This window comes from Gopherus evgoodei, chromosome 1, assembly GCF_007399415.2.
Source record: "Gopherus evgoodei ecotype Sinaloan lineage chromosome 1, rGopEvg1_v1.p, whole genome shotgun sequence".
Taxonomy (NCBI): domain Eukaryota; kingdom Metazoa; phylum Chordata; order Testudines; family Testudinidae; genus Gopherus; species Gopherus evgoodei.
The window spans coordinates 322,612,091-322,634,633 of NC_044322.1; the positions used below are offsets into that span (position 1 = coordinate 322,612,091).

At 44.3% G+C, this 22,543-nt stretch overlaps 1 protein-coding gene across 3 annotated transcripts in view; it reads left to right on the forward strand.

Moving 5' to 3' along the window:
* Nucleotides 1-22,543, forward strand: part of CPED1 (cadherin like and PC-esterase domain containing 1) — a 232,083-nt gene that overhangs the window by 64,578 nt on the left and 144,962 nt on the right. For all 3 annotated transcript variants that reach the window (XR_003998531.1, XM_030549097.1, XM_030549098.1), the window contains 2 exons: nucleotides 14,281-14,446; nucleotides 19,216-19,384. Coding sequence is in view for 2 of the 3 variants with exons in the window: in XM_030549097.1 (XP_030404957.1) it covers nucleotides 14,281-14,446; nucleotides 19,216-19,384 (335 nt within the window). In the remaining variant the exon portion in view is untranslated. The remainder of the gene's footprint in view (nucleotides 1-14,280; nucleotides 14,447-19,215; nucleotides 19,385-22,543) is intronic.

Consider the following 22,543-nt stretch of genomic DNA (forward strand, 5'->3'; position numbering starts at 1 on the left):
CCAATGCCAGTTTATGTGGAAATTGGAGGAGCTAATCTGACTGATCCAGAGGTGTGGATCTGCTTGAGTAGGCATGACACTTTCTCAGGTCATCCAGAACTGCAGGTCACCACCTTACCCCACTGCTTCAGTAAGAGAAAGACTTGCTGGTGATAAACAGGCTGACAGCTCCCTGTCCCCCAGTCTATTAGCCACACCAGACAAACTTCTCAGGACTCTGCCAGCCCTTATTTTGCTTTGTAGGTTAACACTTGATGTATTCCAGTTCCCAAACTTCCCAGAAGCTTCCCCTTGCTGTGTCCAGACCCTGTCACTGAACACTCACAGTAATTACCAAGTCCTCTGCCTCCAGAGAGACAATGTACTCACCAGCTTACTTGATTCAGCTGAGAGAGCACCCTCTACTTTAGATCACAGCACGGAGATGACTTCATAATAAAAGGAGAATAAGTTTATTACCAAAGAACAGAGATTCACAGATTCAAGGGAGTACTGAGTAAGAATAATGGAAACAGTGAGTGTTACCAATAAAACAAATGCATAGCACACTTCTAGGAGACTAATCATAACTTTTAACAGGCTAAAACATTTGTTTAAGATAAGTTTCTCACATAAAGCAATCACTCAGCATTACCAGGGCCACAATCCAACTTTCATGTATTCAGAGTGTTGTCCTTTTTGCTCCCTGAGAGATGGATAACAAAAGGGATCTTTCCCTTCTTCTGACAGTCCAGCAAACCTTTGAAATGTATCCTTTTGAAGTCTGTCTCCAGATAAGATCCTTCTTCCCCGCTGCTTTGTGCTCAGATGTGCTTACTGCTTTCTCATCCTCCTGTTATCTTGTTCTTCCTGTTTACCTCAGATGCAAATGAACTCCTATTTATTTGGCTTGTCCTGCTTAATTTACATCAGAGATACAAGCAGATAGGTAAATAAACATTCCTTTAGGGAAAACTTTTTTTTAATCAATTCTGCCTGGTTACATAGTTGAAATATATTTTTAGTATCGACTTGCAACATCTGGCATGATACCTGTACGTATGTCTCACAGAGCTTGTGGTGACCAGTATGGTATAAGCTTTCATTGGATACCTCACACGACATTCTTTATAGATAAACACTATGACAGCAATGTGCTAGGAGTAGTGAGTTTGTCAGGCCTGATAGGAATTGCTGTTACATATCCTTTGCCAGTTGGCACTGAGAGGCTCTTAGAGCCATCGTAGGTCCTATCTCCTCAAGCAGTTCTGTGTGTGTCCTGGGTCTGTCTCTGCTGTGAGTGTAGGACAATTGTGTGACTTCAGAGAGAGAGAGGAAGACTTGGAATGTGTCCCTTACCCGATATAATACCTCCCAAAATATTTACTATGCAGGGGGTGTGCAGTTTTTGAGGGGAAGTGGCAGCAAAGAGCTGTCTGCTCCTCCCTTTTGCCCATCTATTGGATTGTCAACCACACAGTTGCAGAGCTGTCATCCAGAGAAATCTGCCCCCGTTGGGAGTTCAGAGAGAGATTGCACACATTCACTGTCTACCTTTATGTCATTTCCCAGCATGGTCACATTGGTCTATGATATCTCCCTTGGGATGAGGGAGAGATTGATCAGCCACAGAAGCACTATACAGCCATTGTACAGGGGAACTTGCATTATTTTAGTTTATGCACTTGTGTCTAGGTCTGCAGGATTCAGAGTTCTATGCCAAAAATGACTGACACCAAGATCTGGCCCCACAAGAGAAAGAAAAATGATCTAATGATCTAAACATGAGACTAGGAGCCAGGAACTCCTGGGCTCCTACTATAGCTCTGACACTGACTCACTTTGCTAATTTTAATTGATAACAATATTGATTAACAAATATACAGCTCTAACAAACATGATTTTTGTCTTCCAGTGGAAGAAAAGGTGGACAGTTACCATTAGAATTGATTATATCAAAGGTGCTTCTGGAATCAGCTAATAGAGACTGCTTCCTCCTATTAACTATTAGTTATTATTCATTGTATTATGGTAACATCTAGAGACTGAATTGTGCTAGGCACTGTAAAAAATTAATGAGACAGTCCCTGCCTTGAATAACTTAATCTATAAACCATACCAAGTTGGTTTTTGTTTGTTTTTGCACCCAGGGACTGATAAATGAGGGCACGGTGTTTATTAAATTTCCTCTGCTCTGAGCGACACCAAAATCCTGATTCTCATTTACACTAGGATCACTTTACGCCAAAGAGGCCTTATAGTGAATGTATATGCCCAGCATTCCTAAGGATTTCTGGGCAGTTCTGATTTTTCAAACTGTCCTGAAGTATTTTTGTTAGACGAGATTGCTCCAATAAATGATTCATAAGGTAGTAATAATAAAATATAAGAGGTTACATTGACTTTCATCTCAAAACAACTAGCCATCTGATATTTAAGGGGAGAAGTTTGGGCACAAAGGCCATCATCTTGTTCTTTTAAAACACAGCACTGTGAGATAATACTGAGCCTTGGTTAGATTAGGTGTTGCCCTAGCAACACAATTAAAACCACATTTTAGAAGAGAAAAAGCATTACGTGGTTTCACTTGGGGAACATTAATAAGGGGAACATCCCTTCCCCCTGGTCCTTTCCTTGTTCCCATTGAAATGTTGACTTTTTTATTATTATAATGATTTTCAAGTTCCCCTCTTCAGTGTGAGTACTGAATATATCTGTTGCAAACCCAACTTAACACTCCAACAGTCATCACATGTTACTGAATAATTGCATTAGAAATAGTTAATGCTTTTAATGGTTTATTTAAAATAGACCTTTGACATGAAAATAATATTTTCCAGATCTGCAGACTTAGGCCCATAGAAGTCAACTGGAATTTTGCCATTGACTTTGTGGAAACAGGATCTAGCCTTAAGTTGTAATTCGTCCTCCCTTCTTCCTCTTTGTCAACCACAGCTCATTTCCATTCTCTTCAAATGTTGTCATCACCTGAGGAACCACTTCCTCAGGCAGGTGGACTGTTGAAGTTCTGTTTCGAGGGTGCAACTACCCAGCCTTTGCACTTGAATTTAGAAGACTCACTGGTACTCTTCTTTTAGTGGCATTATCAGTACATTGGCTGGCTGGGGCCCATTAAATAGGCTTATCCCAGATATAAGCTCTGCAAGCACTTGATATCCATTGATATTTCGTGGTACCGAGCAGCGTTCGTCAAGGATCTTTCCTCTTCAAGGCGGAATAACAGTCTTCTGTTTTCTGCCCACTTTAACATTTCCAATCTGCCTCATGGGGCCTAGGAAATGAGCATTCTTCTTAGAGAGCCCATGACGGTTCATCTTCCTGGTTCCTTCCCCTGGCAGCAGTAGCTCCTTCAGTTCACTAATGATGTTCATTCCTAGAATCCCACGGGACTCCTTCTCCCATATGGCTCCCTTCAGAGGCTTTGTCTTTCAGGATGAAGATGCATTTTCCTGCAGTGTCTGGCCCATGTACTCTATGTCTGCTTCAAGGCATCCCACCACTGGGATTGCCAGTCCATGAACTGCTGTTAGATGTAAAAGCATGTGCTGTGCATGGTCAGCTTGTCCTTCAAATATTTTTGAAAATGCGACTCAGTAATGGTGGTGACTTCTGAGCCAGTATCTATCAAACATCTGGTCTTCACCCCTGCTGTACATACTTCAGCAGTTAGACAGTCTCCAAATACTCACTTGCAGAAGTCACTAGATATGCTGACACTGCCCACATTCCTATTAACATTGTATGCAGAGCAATTTTCCACCAAGGACAGGCCTATTCTTCTGCCACTGCTTGGCCTTCTACTCTAGATGGACCACTCACTCTTGGTGCCACATTGGTTTTGATTGCCTGGGACTCTGCTCTCTTTCTCAGTGGACATTCTTGGCTAGTATGCCCTGGCCTTTCACAAGTGTAACAAATGTACCTTCCCAGTTCGTCCTTCAGTAGGGATCTTTGGGATCCTGGTGCCCTTGGATACTTTGGCATATTAATGGGGATTTTTTTCTTTCATCAACTTGGTCATCACTTTCAACATCTCCCCCTGTTGGACTGCCAGTTTTTGGACAGCCTTACTTAAACTTTCCAGTGCTGACTGTGTTGGGGTAGTGTCTTTTCCCCAGCAGTTGCATTCACTAGGCCCCCATTTCGTGTATGGGGGGTCTTTGTCACAGGAACTTCCTCTTCTTTTGACCACATAATGGCAGCCTGCCATGGAACTTCTTACTGGGCTCTTCCTTAAACCTCCTTTTCATTCAGAGGGAATCATCCAGGAGTCCCAGCACCAACCGTTCTTTCAGAACCATATCTGGGTCTGGAACTCATTGAGAGTCTTGCTGCTCCACTTTGCTCATTCTCTCCTGGAGGTCTAACGCATATGCCAGGACAGTTTCACTGCGCTCCTGCTTTCTCTCAAATAACTCCTTTAGTCGGGTTCCAGTAGGTACCTTCTCTACATACACTTTTAGGAGGAGTTCAAAAACCTTTTCCATATCTTTCTTGTCTGCCATTGCCATATGTTAGTGCCTATGTTAGTGCTGCAGCCCTAAGCAGTTCTTCCCTGGCCTCCATGTTCAGGAAACGAGCATGCACGTACTCTCAAACAAGAAGCATTTCCCCGAAAGTAATCGTTGGGGCTAGGCAAATTTTGTGGTCAGCCAGTTCCATGAAATCCCCCCCCCCCCCCGAGGGTGGTAACGAGGCATCTGCAAATCTCCTAATTAGGAGAAACCTGGCCAAAAAACTGAACACGTCCTTACCCTTATAAATTGCCCACCGTGCAGGCGGTGGGCAGGGAGAAAACGCAGAAACCTGTACCCGTAACCGAGCCTGATCAACTCGAAGTCTCCCTCGGCTCCGTGTTCTCAGAAGTCTGCCGGTGGTAATGAAATGTTTGTGGTTTGTGTGTGTAAGTATGCCTAGCTGCTAATTCTGCTAACTAACTGAGCCTGTAATCGTGTTGTAAGCCGGAGACGAAAGCCGATCCCAGCCGCCCCAAGGCTCCTGCTAGGGGAAACCCGCTAGCCAGGAAACCTTGAACACAAGGGGGATTGGCCGGAGTCTCACGGCAATCTTTAACTGTCTTATTGCTTTTTTTTTTTACTTAGACGAGTAATTGCATTTATGCTTAATAATAGCACCAATAGCACCTTTACTAACCCTTGGAAGGACCTGAATAACTACTGGGACTTAGAGCGGTAGCAGGGTCAGCTTCTGTTTGTAATTGCAGTATTTTTATTATTTGTTCTAGTATTATATTGTAGGCCCAAGTTGTAACTAGTATTAAGTTGTTCCTTATCCTCACTTGTGACCCATTCAATAAACCCTCAATTTGAACCCCATGACTCATTGTTTGCGTTATCCCCATTGCTACCTTCAGGGCACTTGTCACCCCTCCCGAGGACATCCAGTGATCGAGCCTCCGCCCTATCCCAAAGCTCCTTACCCGGTAGATAACGGGCACCTTGTGACCATATCGGTGGAGCGAGGGGCGAGAGTAATCAGTGATCAACATGGCGTCACGAACAGGATGCCTTCGGGAGGGCCAGTGCCTGTGGCGTAGTGGGGACCGTGAACAGTCCGAGCTCGAGCAATTTCAACACCTACAATTTCACCAAGTGGCCAGAAGACAATCTGAGAGGCCCACCCTAGATTGGGTTTGCGTTATAGAGTCAGGGTCAGGGTCAAAAAGCTATCCGACCTCGTTAACCCTGACCGCCGTAGGGTGTCTCCTCCATTGCCATCCCACGTTTAAATGTCAGCCGGCCGATAGTTCCCTGCAGCCCCAGTGCACGGGGGTCACGGATACTAGTCAGACTGAGACTCCGTCCGGCATTTGGAAGGAGAGTAGCCGTATCGTTAAAAAATCCAGGGCCACCGTTTCTAAACTCGTACCCCCGCCCCTGGTACAGCCGGGTGACCCAGCACATGGGTTGCTAACCCAATTAATGGAGGAATTAGAACAGACCAAGCGGTCAAAGAAACTTAGACCAGACGAGTATAAGTCAGAAGACGTGTCCACGGTCTTGTTCAGCGCACTAAACAAAGCGCTGGACCTCTGTGCGGTCCTTCATGGAAGCACTATGTTTGCCGCTAAACAGGTCGCCGCGAATGGCACCGATAGCGCAGAAAGCGAGATGAGTGACAAGGAGGAGGAGGTCGGGAGTCAGGCTGGCGGAAACCCATCCCCCTATGAAGCCCCCCCTCCCTCTTTGATCTATCCCGCTCTCCCCTCAGCCCCACCTGCGCCTGAGAAGGAGATGCGGATGGAGGCAATGCCTGTTGCTATTACAAAAAGCAAGGTGGACTCTAATACAGACCAAATTACTACTACCACCGAATATCGTACCCGCACTAAGGCAGAATTGAAGGAGTTTATGGTAGACACTAGGCGTGGGGAGAGCGAGCCCGCCCTCGTTTGGCTGGGCCGTCTGGCCCTGGATCACGGGGCAGAGATAGTGGACATGGAGGAGGCTAGTCTCTTGGCCAAAACGTCCACCTGGTCAGGAGGATTTTCAGGCCATAACCTCTTAAGAAACGTGGTCTGGCCACTTACTACACCAGCCGCAGCCTCTTTAGCCACGAAGGGCAGTTTTAAGGGCATGTATATAACTCCCGGCAGCATAAATACACCCCATGAAATCATATGGGCTATTGCCGGGGCATCCATCGTAATGTGGGACCCACAGACGGTGCCCTTAAACTTGAATCCGCAGCAAGTCCAATCCAACGTGCCGCTCATTTATGTCGGGGACCCCACTCAAATCCCGGTCAACAGGGATGCAGTGGACTTAGCCATAGACGGCGCCCCACCGATTGACACAGGGGGAACCCTGTTGCTGCATGGTTGGATTGGACAACCTCTTATTACTTTATATGAGGCCATGTCCCGTCTTTGGATGCCACAAGCCCCCAAGAGCCCCATCTCAGCCCTTCCAGCTGAGAACCCTGTTAATAAGGGTCAACCTAAGCACCCTGAACGTACCAAGGCCGAAAGGGCGCTTTTTGGGTTCCTGTTACATAAGGGGGTGCCCAAGGAAGCACTGCGGAAGATATCTAACTCTCAACAACAAGACCTGGGGTTGGTGGGAGAAGGCAAAGGGTGCGCTGTCCTCTGTAGTGTCTTCAGTGGTCTCGTTTAATTAACCCCGTTGGATATATGTTATTACATGAGCAAGTATTATTCCAATCACTGGCTATTGAAACGCTGGCAAATACCACCGCAAAAGCTTTTAATTTAGTCAATCAGCAGCTAACGGAATTATCAGATTATTCTTTTCAGAACCGATTAATGATACAATTTCTGCTGCAATCACGGGATTTTTGTGAGACCCTCATATCCATGTACCCACAGTTTAAGAATAAGTGTTGTGTCTCTGTTTCTTCTGTATCTGGAAATTTAACGGAAGTAATTAATAACCTCAGGGCTTTAGGAACCGCCATGCGTGAGTCCAGGGAGACCTTCCGATTTTGGTCCTGGCTCGATTGGTTGGGTCTCGGAGCCTACAAGGCTTATTTTCAATCTCTCCTTATCTCCCTCCTGGTCGGGTGTGTCCTGCTCTGCCTTGGCTGTGCCTGCTTAAAAGCCTGTGTCCATTGTGTTATCGGGTCGGCCTACATTGCCTCTTCCCCCGACACACGCCCTCTTGTAGAAGGGGGTGGCGAGTCGGACGATGAATCTGAGGTATAGGCATAACATTCACATGGAGCCCAGGGCACGGGGGCATGTTAGTGCCTATGTTAGTGCTGCAGCCCTAAGCAGTTCTGCCCTGGCCTCCATGTTCAGGAAACGAGCATGCACGTACTCTCAAACAAGAAGCATTTCCCCGAAAGTAACCGTTGGGGCTAGGCAAATTTTGTGGTCAGCCAGTTCCAGGAACCCCCGCCCCCGAGGGTGGTAATGAGGCATCTGCAAATCTCCTAATTAGGAGAAACCTGGCCAAAAAACTGAACACGTCCTTACCCTTATAAATTGCCCACCGTGCAGGCGGTGGGCAGGGAGAAAACGCAGAAACCTGTACCCGTAACCGAGCCTGATCAACTCGAAGTCTCCCTCGGCTCCGTGTTCTCAGAAGCCTACCCGTCTGCCGGTGGTAATGAAACGTTTGTGGTTTGTGTGTGTAAGTATGCCTAGCTGCTAATTCTGCTAATTCTGCTAACTAACTGAGCCTGTAATCGTGTTGTAAGCCGGAGATGAAAGCCGATCCCAGCCGCCCCAAGGCTCCTGCTAGGGGAAACCCACTAACCAGGAAACCTTGAATGCAAGGGGGATTGGCCGGAGTCTCACAGCAATCTTTAACTGTCTTATTGCTTTTTTTTTTACTTAGACGAGTAATTGCATTTATGCTTAATAATAGCACCAATAGCACCTTTACTAACCCTTGGAAGGACCTGAATAACTACTGGGACTTAGAGCGGTAGCAGGGTCAGCTTCTGTTTGTAATTGCAGTATTTTTATTATTTGTTCTAGTATTATATTGTAGGCCCAAGTTGTAACTAGTATTAAGTTGTTCCTTATCCTCACTTGTGACTCATTCAATAAACCCTCAGTTTGAACCCCATGACTCATTGTTTGCGTTATCCCCATTGCTACCTTCAGGGCACTTGTCACCCCTCCCGAGGACATCCAGTGATCGAGCCTCCGCCCTATCCCAAAGCTCCTTACCCGGTAGATAACGGGCACCTTGTGACCATATCGGTGGAGCGAGGGGCGAGAGTAATCAGTGATCAACACCATGAACTTTACTGTGGCCTTGGCCTAGCTCTTGAGGTGTTCCTCTGTGAAGTCCACATGATCTTCTTCAGGTACAGTTAGCACATGCATAGCTGTCTTCACAGACTTGACCCACTCCTCTACCGTAATGTCTTCTGGTCTAGTCGGGAAACTGCTAAACTCTGTGACCTTCTGCTCTCTTAGAACATAAATATTAGGAGGTTTCTTAGCTTTTGCTGCCTGTTGGTCTATTACTGCCTTATCCAGTGATAAGGGTTCTCTCTGTTCGGTTCTAGCTTCTTGTAATGCCTCAGCTTGGTCTGATAATCTGTGCTGAAGTTCAGCAAACTGGGCCTGTAGTTCTTCAATTCCATGATAGAGTTCTCGAACAGGCCCGGACAGTGCTACCAGAACTCAATCAGTAAACCAGTGGGGTGGACCCTGTGGATAGAATCCTGTTTGTGATGCCAAAAATGTAAGTGAGGGAATGGTCACGCTATTGTTGAGATCTTCCTGGGTTATACACTACTGTGTATAAACCTGAGTCCTCGCTCCCACTTCCTTTACCCAGAGACCTGCCTGACTTCGAGGCTCCCCTTCCACTCTCCTGTGTGGCAAAGTCCTCATAACCCCAACAAGGCTGGGCCCAGGATTCCTGGCAGGCTCAACCGCCAACCTTGTCATGGTCACTAAGGGCAGGGCAGGACTGGTGCTAGGGGTTTGAGCGCCCTAGGCGCATGGCAATTTCGCTACCCTACGCGCTGGTCCCGCGGCTCCGGTGGAGCTGCCGCAGTGGTGCCTGCGGAGGGTCTGGTGCTCTCCAGCTCCAGTGGAGCTGCCGCAGTCATGCCTGCGGGCAGTCCACCAGAGCCACGCGAGCAGCCAACCGTCTGCAGGCACGACTGTGGCAGCTCCACCGGAGCCGCCTGCCACCCCCTCCAGCAAAACGGCGCCCACCAATTATTCTGGCACCCTAGGCAATTGCCTAGGCTGCCTAAATGGTAGCGCCAGCCCTGGGGCAGGGGCTAGGGCGTCCCCACTCCAGGGTGCTCTCTCTGCACTGGACATTTCCCTGACCCACTGATCATTACATACAGTTCAAAGAAAATATTAAACAGCAACCAATTTTTAAAAAATAAGGAAAAATGGGAAAGGTTAAAGGAAAACACATAGCCGTGCTCTCTGGCAAGGGGACACCACAACCACAGTCTCTGGAATATAAGGGCAGTTCACAGTCTGTTCCTCACACGTCCCAGGCCTCTTTCTCAGGCCCTGGCTGTGCTGTAGGGATACCGCAGATTGGCCACTTGCTCTGGTGGTGGCCAAACACCTTCAGGCTCTAGGTGTCAGGGCCCTTCTTCCCAGCGTCAGCCTGCCCGTCGGGATTACGATCCCCCTCCAAGTCTGGCCTGCAGGGCTTTTGGGGGCATCTCCCTGCGCTGGGCCTGCTGCCCAGGGTCTCCCCTGGCTCTTCCTAGCTGCTTATCAAACCTGGCTCCAGACTCCTCCAGCTCCAGCTCCACTCTATCTCAGCACTGATGCTGCTCTGCCTCCAGCCCCCTGGGCTGCTTTTTCTGTCCCCTCAGGCTCTAGTTGCTACAGCTCTCCTCTCAGCACAGATCTGCTTTCAGTGGTGTTTGTACGGCTCTGCTCCCAGCACTGACATGTTTCCTGGGCTGCTTCTCTGGTTCTCTGGCTGGCATGGCTTTGTTCCCCAGCTCAGCTTGGGCCCCTTCTCTCTCCTTAGCTCAGCCCCCTTCTGTTCCAGGCAATTCCAGCTCACCCAGAGGACAGGACCCTGTGACCTCCTGACTCCCTTATTAGCCTGTTCACCCTGTCAATCAGGCTGACCTGGAGCATTGGCCTCTCCCCATTGCTCCTGGAGACTGTCAGTCTCAGGGTCCTGATTTCCCATCGACCCCTCCCCTTTCTTTTGGTACTGGGAGCTAGCCAACCAAGCCCCCACTGAGTTTTAGTAAGAGTCCAACAGTCCTCTTACCTTTAACCATGTACCTATTGAAATGTAAATTGAGTATTGTCTTATTCTCAATTACCAGTCTGAGTTAGTTGCAGATGAAGGGTTGTGAGATTTAACAGGAAAAGAACAGCAGGGGGAAAATAGCCTCAGCTGGGGGTGCACTTCAAAGGTTTACTGGACTATAACTGGGGAACAAGGAAAACACCTTGTTGCACATAGGAAGGAAACGGACAGCAAGCACGTTTACATTCATAAAAATAGGATCACAGCCAGCCTTGCTTGGATATGCTGCAAAAGGCTTTGGGTGAGATACGACTGCTCTAGTCAGGTTTAGTTTAGTCTCTAGAAAGCATGTTATGATTTTATTTTATATGTAGCCCTTTTTTCTGTTAGCCTTGTTCAATATCTCTTGAATCTTTGGTAATAAATTATTGTTGTTTACACTATAAATATATCTCAGTGCTGTGATATTAAGCAAGATGCTGATCCCCAGCTGAATCACACCAGCTGGAGTGTGCACTGTTCCCTTATGGACAGCAGATCTGGTATTTCTGTGAGTTTTCATTGGATAAAGTTTGTACACTACAGGTGAACACTTCAGTGGAGCTTAGGAATTGGGGTGCATCTACTGTTAACCTGTCAGGCAGGTTTGGGTGTCTGGTGGTGTCAGGGAGCTGACACCCTGTTAAGCAGAAGCAAGTCTCCTTCTCTCTGGAGGTCATGGGAGTAACAAAAGTGACTCACAGCCCTGGGCACTCTGAGAACCCTCACAGGAAGCATTCATTCACAAGTGGTATTTGGCAAAATTATGTGCACTGTACATCTGTTGTAGTCTCATGTTCCATGCCCTGTTCAATGATTCATTGATAATCATAGATGTTCAGAAGCAGGGATATTCCATTTTAGAAGATAACTCTGCTCACTTGTCACCAGTTTCCTTTTCCTTTATGGCATAGCAGTAGGTGAGCACTATTGTGAGCCTTTTATAGTGGGATATTCATGCAAGAAGCAAAATAAAATGAAAAACAAATGATAAGAAGGAATTTAAAAAAAAATTTAGTCTACATTGGCAGTCCATTGCAGTGAAGTAACTGGAGAGAGGGTTTGGAGAGGAATGAAAAAACTAGCATGATTTTATTACCTAAAGCAATGGGTGACCAATATCATAAGCAGAACAAAAGGGGCAGAGAAGAAAGGAAAAAAGTCCTATCTCTATAATTCCACTTTTTTGATACTTCTATGTGATCAAACCCAAAAGCAACGTAATTTATTTATGTGCATTTGCTGCTCTGTATACAGCATAACTTTGATTATCCAAGCTTCAATTGTCCCAAACTCCCTGTCTTGCTAAGCGATATCATGTCCCTTGATGTGAATTATTATATAGAAATTTTAAATTCCCTCAAGTATTTGAAACTTGAATTTCAAAATCTGTTCACTGAGCCCCATGACATTTAGATTAGGATGCACTGCACATAAAATGTCTGATTCTTAATAAGGATGAATCCTTTATAGAAAACAATACCATATTTGTTTATAAGGTAGGCCTGAACCAAAAGCCTTGCTATGAACCTCTAGGCAGTTTGGATGCAAAGCAGAATCCAGCTCAGGATCTGAGCACTGCAGGTCAAGCCCATCTCTAATTTGTATCTAACTGACACCAAATCCATAGGAGAGAGCCTCTAAACAGTTGAATGAATCACAAAATGTGTATGCAACAATTTCAAAATATAATTGGACAGGGCCTGATTCCTCTTTTTCACCAGTTTTACGCTGTTGTAATTCCAGTGAGTTACTCCTGATTTTCACAAGTGTAAAGGTAAATTGGAAAAAGACTCTGAAATCACCTATGCTTTTTGGATACTTTGCACCAGTAGTGCATCCTCCACTGGAGCAACCAGAGCCAGCCCTTCTCTCTACCCTTTCCACCCTAACCAAGCCAACTGACTCCCTTTTAAGCCCCGCCTCCACATGAAGGATGCTCAACATGGTTGGAGAGGCAGGGCCAGCTGAGCCCAGAGCTGCTCTTTCACCCTTTGCTGTCCAGTGAGGGGTTTGTACACCCAGTCACACAGGCCAAAACTTATCCTAAGTGTGACCCTTGGAAAATTACTCTGTTAAAATGCTCCCTTACTTTGAAGAGTGAATATGGAAAAATGGCCCCTTCTTACTGATCAGATTTACTCTCTGTGTCTATTCAAAGTCAAGTGAGTTTGACTGAATTAAGTGACTGCAATAAGAATTTACTGGATTTTACTCTTGTTGGTGCTGCAGCGCTCACACAAATGGGGGACTGTTCCTCCCTATGCAACAGCAACATAGTGGTAATTGCTTATGAAGTTCAAATCAGTTACCCCATGCAACGGGGTTGCAAAGTTAACATGAAAGGTATAACCTGAAGATGAATGGTACACACAGGGGTAACTGAGGGCAAAACCTTTATTACTGGTGAATGATGCATGTGAAGCGAAGAACCCAAATTGACTTTTGGAGCCTACTTTGAACTTGCAAGACTATAAACTAAGCGTGTTAATAAGGAATGATTGAGAGACATTCAGCATGGACCCTCTCAATGCTGTTTTAACAGAGGCACTTTTCAGAGATGAGCTGGGTGCTCAATGAAGGGCTGCTCATGTCTCCCCACTAGAAATTTGATTTTGTTTTTAATTGATATATTGAAATGGAATGAATCTGCATTAACAGGGAAGTTATACAAATACCTTAATAAACTTAGCACAGTGTGGTTTTACACTAAAATGAGGTCTGGAAATAATACAAACAGCTTGACTTTTCCCTGAGTATTACTTAAGAGTCTGAAATGTCTAAAAGTGACGTATGTTGGAGTTAATGAAAGCCACACAGGACAAAATAAAGGCACAGTGCAAGGGTTTTTTGTGAGCAAAGTAAAAAAGAAAATATACCACCTACTGGCAGATATCACATCATGACATTTTGATTATTAATAATATTTTCTTCAGGACATCTGAGATCTCTGTTGCTACAATATAAGGCTTGGTCCTGCTCCCATTGAAGTCAATGGCAAAACTCCCATAGATTTCAGCAGATACAAAATCAAACCTTATGTATGCTCAAAGAAAGAGTATCTTGTGCTCTGTGTGTAATTAGTGTGGGCAAAGTCCTGCAGTCCTTGTTGAGACAAAGTTCCAATCAACATCAACTGTAGTTTTGAGTGTAAAGCCCACAGTATTGGGACCTATTACATCTGAATTATTCTGGGCTGAGAAATGAGGGATTTCTTTTAATGGAGTGGAGGGAGTTGTGTAACACAGAGTCCTACATTAGCATTATCATTGGGAATGAACAGAATAACCAAAACACATGTACAGTGAGAACAGTGGCTATGGTTAAAGCTCTGCTCATGCAGTTGGATGGGGACTCCTTGTGGGCATAAGAGTCTCTGCTAGCAGATCCCAACACAGGAAAGGAGCCTAAGAATTTATCATTTTACTGAGTCATGTGGTAATTGTAGCTCCTCTCTGCGTGTTTTTATTTTATATTTCATTGAAAAGGAAGTGACTGCTCCTTTTAACACTATGTTGACTTTTATTTATTTATTTATTTGGATTGTTTTCAGGACTGCACCTTCCAATTTCTTTCCCTGGATGCTTGGATCAGCATGTGCTGTCAAAGACAATCATCGCAAGCGGCCCTTCTCAGCCTGTGAAGTCACGTGAGAGTGATCAAAGGACAAATTTTGCCCATCTGTGGTACTTGTGGAACCAGACTAATAGTGCACAGCTGTAAGATAATGATTTTGTATCATCATGTTCTGGATGTCTGTATGTATCTCATAGCATGTTTGAGCGAGAGGCAGTCCAGCAGCACATAGAAAGGAAGGATCAGAAGCCCAGCAGCATTTTATCTATGCAGGTACTTACATGGCTATCATCACTACAGTATCTTAGGGGCTTGTCTACACATACAGCTCTGCAGCAGCAAAGCAGTCCACACTGGTGCTTAGAGTGGTGTAATTTATTTTGCTCTTATGGCTGGTTTATTCACACCCCTGAGCAACATAAGTTATACCGACATAAGCTGTAGTGTAGACATAGCTTTAATGCATACACACATCTTCATATACTGAGATGATGAGGATCATTTAATCACCTAGGTAGATACAGACACATCTCTGAATAATATATAAGTCTGTACAGTGGCAGCTCTATCAACCCATGCCCTGTTTGTGCCCTGACCTACCCTCCCCTCACCCAATCCACAAGCTCTTCTATGCAGAGAGCCCCCATAAAGCTTGGCTCTGTTTCCCAATCAGCCCAGTTTTTCCTCCTGTCCCCTGCCTTCTGCAGGGCTGTTTTAAGCCCATCCAGGCAGGAATGAGTGACCATCCTGCTACACGCCTAAATTGTTTTATTATTTTCCTCAGCATGACATACAGAAGGGACAATCAAAATCAGCCTGGCAGAACTTGCATAAGAACTGTCTCTAGGCAGATAAGAATTGATCAAAATCACATTCTCTGCTCTCTGGGGGCCAAATCCTGTTCCCATTGAAATCAAAAGGAGCTTTGCTATTGAGTTCAATGGGAACAGACTTTGACATTTGAAGACAAAAGAACAAAACCACTCAAGCAAGGGCTATGTTGCTTATACCACAGGTATCAAAGGTTGCTGACTCCTGTGAGAAAGTCAGCAGACATCTGATCTTTGTCCACTGCAAGGGAAAAATCAGCAATCAATGAGGCTAGAACATTCTCTGTACCATATCCAACTCATAAGTCCATCTGCAAAGGATCAGGGAAATATGAAGGCTCCAGACTACCTTAAAGTCTTCAGTCCCTTGGTTAGAATGCTCCCATTAGTATATGTTCATAGTCCAGAGGCTGGAGCATGAAAGAGACCAGAGAAGGAAAGAGGCAAAATGGAAATGTTTCCTTGCCAGGGCCTTTTAGCTTCTGCCAAGTACCAACTAAAGGGAAATCTGTTCTCGCTGTGAAAGATGGTGTTTGGAGTCACATGGGCAAGTTACATGGCCATTACTCACACCCATATTCTAGTTAGAATGTTCACAAAAAGTTCATTAAGTGTAGACAGGTGTTTTCCAGGGTCCATTGTGAGCTAAGGGTTCCTTAATGGGCCATTTAACTTGACTTGTCCCTTCATGTGCTGGATAAATACCTTGTGAGTGTTACCACAGGAGCAAACATGTAGTAAACATAGCTAATATTCATAACTTCAGATATCAAGATGAATATACATGCATAGAAATAGCATAATCATAAGTACCAGCTATTTCATGTACATGACGATTCCCAAAAGATGTTCTGAAAAATCACACTCTGCACTTGACCTTGTTGAACCTCATCAGATTTCTTTTGGCTCAATCCTCTAATTTGTCTAGGTCCCTCTGTATCCTCTCCCTACCCTCCAGCATATCTACCACTCCTCCAAGTTTAGTGTCAGTTAGGTTCCAAGTTTGTAAATGGTTCTGGATGAAACTGACAATGCCTGAGCAGTCAGATCAGAAGGAGCTGCATTTGAATAAAGGTGGGCAGATGTGTGATAAGTTTTAGCTCCATTGCTAAGAATAAGGAACTTACTGTCAGCAAAGTTCTTGGCAGGTTCCTGAGGAGGCTGGTTTAAGGCCGTCAAGAGTCTGGCATTACAGTCTTCTCTCACCCACAAAGCTTGAAAATGAGGCATTTGTTTTCTTTGTTTTGCTGCTCCAGTTTCAGTTGACAAAATGTATATTAGACTAGTTTGACTGCAAAGAAGAATTCTGTGTTTACTTACAATGGGGATAACACCTGATTCCTGTCAGGCTGCAGAACTGGGCTGACATCAGTATCCAAACATCCTCTGGTCAGTGCAATCAGAGGCATTTCTCTAATGATTTGTACTTGATGTGATGCAGTATGAATGTCGTGGATAATTCAGACCAATGGGGAGAAACAGAATCAAAAATACTGTTTAAACACCTCTGTCCACCACACTCCTCCTCTCTTGAAGACTCTTGACCAACTTAACAGCACAACACATATGCTAAAAAACTTAAACAAAGCCCTGGGTGGCTGCTCCCCTGCGAGCCTGGGAAGTGGGAGAGGGACCCACCACAGCTCCGCTCCCAGGCCTGGAGAGGGTGAAGAACCCTGAGGAGCAGAGGTGAGGCTGGAAGGTCTAAACTATGGCCTGGAGGGTGCAGGAGGTTCTGAAGTGAGGAGGGTGGGGGGCTGTGTTGATGTTGGGTTCTGAGCAGATGGGTAGTGAGAGCTGGAAGGGTGAACTTACGGCGGTGGGGGTCAATGGAGTAGGGGGGCTGAACTGGTGAGGTGATAATGAGGCGGTCTGGAGGACTGAACTGAGGAGGAGCTGAATTAACAGGTGTGTTGTAAACAAGACACGAGAAGTCATTCTTCCGCTTTACTCTGCACTGGTCAGGCCTCAGCTGGAGTATTGTGTCCAGTTCTGGGCACCGCATTTTAAGAAAGATGTGGAGAAATTGGAGGGGGTCCAGAGAAGAGCAACAAGAATGATTAAAGGTCTTGAGAACATGACCTATGAAGGAAGGCTGAAGGAATTGGGTTTGTTTAGTTTGGAAAAGAGAAGACTGAGAGGGGACATGATAGCAGTTTTCAGGTATCTAAAAGGGTGTCATCAAGAGGAGGGAGAAAACTTGTTCACCTTAGCCTCCAATGATAGAACAAGAAGCAATGGGCTTAAACTGCAGCAAGGGAGATTTAGGCTGGACATTAGGAAAACATTCCTAACTGTTAGGGTAGTTAAACACTGGAATAGATTGCCTAGGGATGTTGTGGAATCTCCATCTCTGGAGATATTTAAGAGTAGGTTAGATAAATGTCTCTCTGGGATGGTCTAGACAGTATTTGGTCCTGCCATGAGGGCAGGGGACTGGACTCGATGACCTCTCGAGGTCCCTTCCAGTCCTATGAGTCTATGAGGAGGATTGAGTGGAGACGGAACTGATAGGAGGCTGGGGGACAGGATTAATTACTGGGCAGGAGAGGGGCAGATGTGAGGGTGAGAGCTCCTGCAGCAGGCACCAAAATCACCTTATCTGGTACATATGAGAGAGTGTACAACACCAATTGTCACATGCACACATCTTGAGGATGGGCAAGGAGAGTGCAAAAATCAAGAGACTGGTCTAAAAAACTATAAAATCTTTTTTTAAAAGTCTCATGATTTTTGGGCCAATCTCATGATTTTGGGGGGTCTGACTCATGATCTTTGATCTCTTGATCAATAAAGTTTGGCAATACAATTCCACAGCTAATTCTTCCTGCAGACTATTGTAGCAATAGACTAATAGCTGGACCTCTATGGTGTGGCCACTGACACATTCCCGGAAACCTGGACATTCTGGTACTTCCAGGAACTGAATGGCCCCACCTCCCGCCCGCGTGACCTTGGACACACAGTATGTGCAAGGTCATGCTGCATGGGAGAGTGCCATTTTTAAGAACGTGCTGCTCTGCCTCCACCGATGGGACCTTGTATGTGAGGTCACAGTGTTGGGAGCAGAGCAGCACAGTGTTCAAAAGGGCGTCCCCCATCCGATACTGGACAAACCAGGCCTGCTTTTGTCTGAGTACTTGACGGGGGACAAACCCTGGAAAAACAGGACTGTGCAGTTAAATACTTGTCTAGTGGCCTGCCTACATCCCTATCACTTCCAAATCAAAGCCTGCCAGATTATTATTCACTAATTTGTAAAGGGTTATTTCCTTGTGTCATAGTCCTTTACACTATTTTGTGGAGGTGCTGGTCTTGACTCTCTATTGTTGCTAGCCCTCCAGAATTGTCCTGGAGTCTCTGGGAATTAAAGATTAATTTTAAATTAAAGCTTCTGTCATGTGATGAAACCTCCAGGAATATGTCCAAACAAAACTCTATTCAGTGATGTCATGCAATAAGCACATGAGTGTGACAATGGCATTTTAGTGTGTGTGACCCCACTTAAATGTAATGGATCAGTGTTCACGTTGCACTCCCCATCAGTATGGGACCTGGGAAGCTAATAATCCAATCAGTGGACCAATCCTGGTCATGTGCCACCTGAGGCACATTGTGCATATGTTAAGATTTAAATGTAAGTAGTTTTTATTAAAGATAGTGTAGGTTTTCCTGGTGTTAGCACAGGGCAGAGTTAAAGTTGTTTGGGTGCCTTAACTTTGTATTTCCATTCCTTAACATGTCTGGATTTCTTTAGAATTGGATTTCTGGGATGGTCATGCCTGTTTTTGCAATAATAACAACATTACTGTAATGTTTTTTACCTATAAGTTCCTGATTTGTGCTTTCAGCTGTGACGCCATCTTGCCATAGGTTTTATCTGGGAATTACGATGAAATAAATCCTCCAAGCAGTAAAAACAGACTTGGTGCAAAGCATTTCCAAGCTACTTGGTTTAATCTCTTGTGTCACTTCACTGGGGAAGAGCGGCTCCTATTTTCAGTATTCTTATACCTCATTTTCCTTTTCATATAGAGGAAGCAAGCACTTTCCTAACACTGTGGATTGTTCTTATTTTGCAGGAGTTCTATACCAGTTCCAGCCAGCCACAAGGAGCTCTTTAAAGCTCAAGACCTTTCCATCATCATCAAAGCATATGTGCTAGTGACATCCTTAACACCTTTGCGGGCATTTATTCATTCAACTGCCATTGTCTGGCTTCCTCCCAAGAAGAAGCACTTTTCCGTAAAGGTAAAACTCTTCTTTTCTAGCTGGTTCATTCACTCAAAGTGCAGTGGTAGAAAGGCAAACAATTGCTTCATTATTAGCCATTGCTACTGAACACAAAATATACTTTTCATGGATAGCTTTCATTGATCAGACAAAAGAGCAGTGTTTGGTTTGCAAAGAAGGAGGGAATATTGTCATGCACATTGGGGTTCTCAGGGCACTTTCAAGTTTTGGCTCGGTTGTGTGAGCGCAGATACAGAGCTGTTGTTACCCTCTCAAACACAACTGTGCATACACTGCAGTGCTGAAGTTTTTTCTAGGTTCCACTATGGAAGAAAGTAAAATCAGTATCTAAAATAAGGTCCGGTTTTGGATCTTTAATTTTTTGAACTAGATATGTCGTAGAGTTGCACTTCATGGGAGAAGTGGTCACAAACTAAGGAAAATGCTCTGTAAGGTGGAATGGGCCTCCAGTGTGCCACCCTTAGGATCCTAGGGTCTATGAAGATGGATGCTTTGTAAACAGGCTTGAAAGGATTAGATTTTATCAGTAAATGCCAGTAAATGCTGCTTTCACTGTACACACACAAATTGTTGGGAAAATATTTACATTAGTAATAATAGAAATTTACAGCTAGGCAAAGTAAGAAAAATGCACCTTGAAAACTTATTAGAGTTGGCTTAAAAGGATATTCATGTTATGTATTTTGACATGTGGTGTTGACAATTTGTATTTTAATGGTTATAAAGCTTTAAATTTCAGTGTCTGTTGTCATTAAATAATTGTCTTCCCCTTCCCCACACACAATTTCGTGCAATTCTGGAAACTTAAATTGATACAAACTTTAAAAATGCATAAAGAAATAAAAATTGAATCCTGCCAAGCCTATTTATAAGGGCCTAAAAAAGATTAGATCTTGACATCTCAAAGTCACTGGGGAGGGACCATCTACTTTCCCCTGTCTATCTTGTCCAGTGGCGCATGCCTCCTCATGGATATCCTGCTTCTTCATTGTTCAATTTAGTGAGAAACCGTGCTTGTGACATAGCAGCTCTTCCTGCAGTGCCAGAGGATCTGCTGCCTTGTGGATCATTCCATCCTTCCTTCTGCAGAAGGGAGGCACTAGGGCTTCTGAGTCTTCTATGGGTTTCATCTGGAGTGTTGGAGTAGCTCAACTCCTGCACCATTGCTTGAGAGTGGAGGAAGTTGCTTCCCCACTTGCCAACAAGAAGACCCCAACTGAGTCACTTAGGTAGGGGGCATGATTTGGGTCTTAATCAGCATGAGTGCTGGCAGACCTCTGCTTCCTCTGAGTTTAATTTAATTTTAAGTTAACTGAAAATATTACAAGTGTCCAGTAGCATCATTATAATCCCGTAACTAGGAACTATCTTGGAGGATAATAATCATTAGTAATTGTGGCAATGCACTCTGGAAAATAATCAGCGCTGAGACAAGTCTTCAAAAAGGGGCATCAGCCACCATTTACAGAACATTCTGGCAGCTGAAAAAGCAATAAAAGTGATTAATTATAAAAGAAGTGCAGCACATAGACAGTAGTTCCAGTCTGCTTACTGCTTCTGTGGTCCTATATCTTCCACAGCTTTAGACAGAGTTGTCAGAACAGCAAGAGTTATACAAACAATAGTCACCAGAGAAAGCACTTCTATAGTGATGTACATTTAAATGCAAATTAATACAATGATGGAGAACAGGATATATTAGGCTGCCTCTAACTACAGACAGTATCTTCTATATAGAGCTTGAGAGAAGTCAGAGAGGCTCCAGGAAATGACCAGTAAAAGCAAGGCACTATATAATCTAACAATAGAAATTCTCTAGTTGTGACCAGCTAGCATACGTGGAAAATACATAAAGGATTTCTGGGCTTGATACAATGCAGCATGAGATGCATTGTGCAGGAGAAGCAGAAAATAGCACCTCATTCTGGAAATGATAGTGAAAAATTAAATGTTTAAAATAAGTATTTTTCTCCCTGTCTGTAAGTCAGCTTTAAACCATTTTGGCATGATCATAGAACATGTTTTCAATAAGCTTCACAGAATATTCAGCCAGACCTACAATGCCCGTTACCACCTACAGCAGACACAATGAGCCAGGACCTCTGAATGAAGTTAGTGGCGCTATGCCAATTGATGACAGCTGAGGAATTTGGTCCATAATAACTAGAAATGTTCAACCTCAGCCACACGTTTCTGAAATGTGGGATTTCTTTGTGAAGTATCTCTCATGTAAATGAAGGAAAAAATGCGCATTACTTGTTGTGTAGCTCCAAAATGTCAATAGTTTACAACAGCAGTAAGGGTCTTCTGTGGCCTGTTGTTTCACCGATTGACATAACAGCCATTATATAATTGGGAATTGAGCATGCATGCAAAAGAGACATAGACCTGGAGAAAATTTGCTAATAGTGTTGTTTATAGTGTATCTCTCCTGCATCCTCTTCCCAAATAGCTGAGTCTCTTCAATTTAAAAAAAAACGACTTGGCACAGACAAGACTGATGTTAGTTCCATGGACTGTCAGCAGGTTTCTTTCTTTCTTTATCCTCCCACCCTCTCAGGTGCATGGGGCATTCACAATTTTCCACCATTTATTTTAGTCTTGTGCTGGTCTGTTCAGGCTTCTAGCATGCTGATGGATTGTCAGCCTGTATGAATTGCCTGAAATAATGCTGTACACCATTACTCACATACCTGTCTGATATGAAACTAACTAACATGTTCAGAAGCATATATAAACATTTCTTTGCTGGTCTATTCTGCTAATCATTATTAGTAAGAAATTGACCTGGCACTGGAGTTCACCTTGCTAAAAACTTACTATTGCAGACAAAATATGTTTACTGTAGCATCTGGCCAAATAGGCACAAAAATATACTAGATGTAGTAAGAATGTGGCTGATACGTTGTTGTTGAGAATTTAAAAAGAACTGAGACTTATTACACATAAAACGCTTGGATCAGAGAAGACATATAAGAAGTTTAAGTTTAGTAAATTAAACAACATTGTATGGTTGTGTGGAAAATCCCACCATTTTTTTTTAAATTAAATTATTGTAAATAATTCTTACAAATCACTTTTACTCGTCCTGGTTATAGTGACTGCGGTTTACAGTGACTTTATCCACCGTCTGTGCCTTAAAAAAATATAAACCTT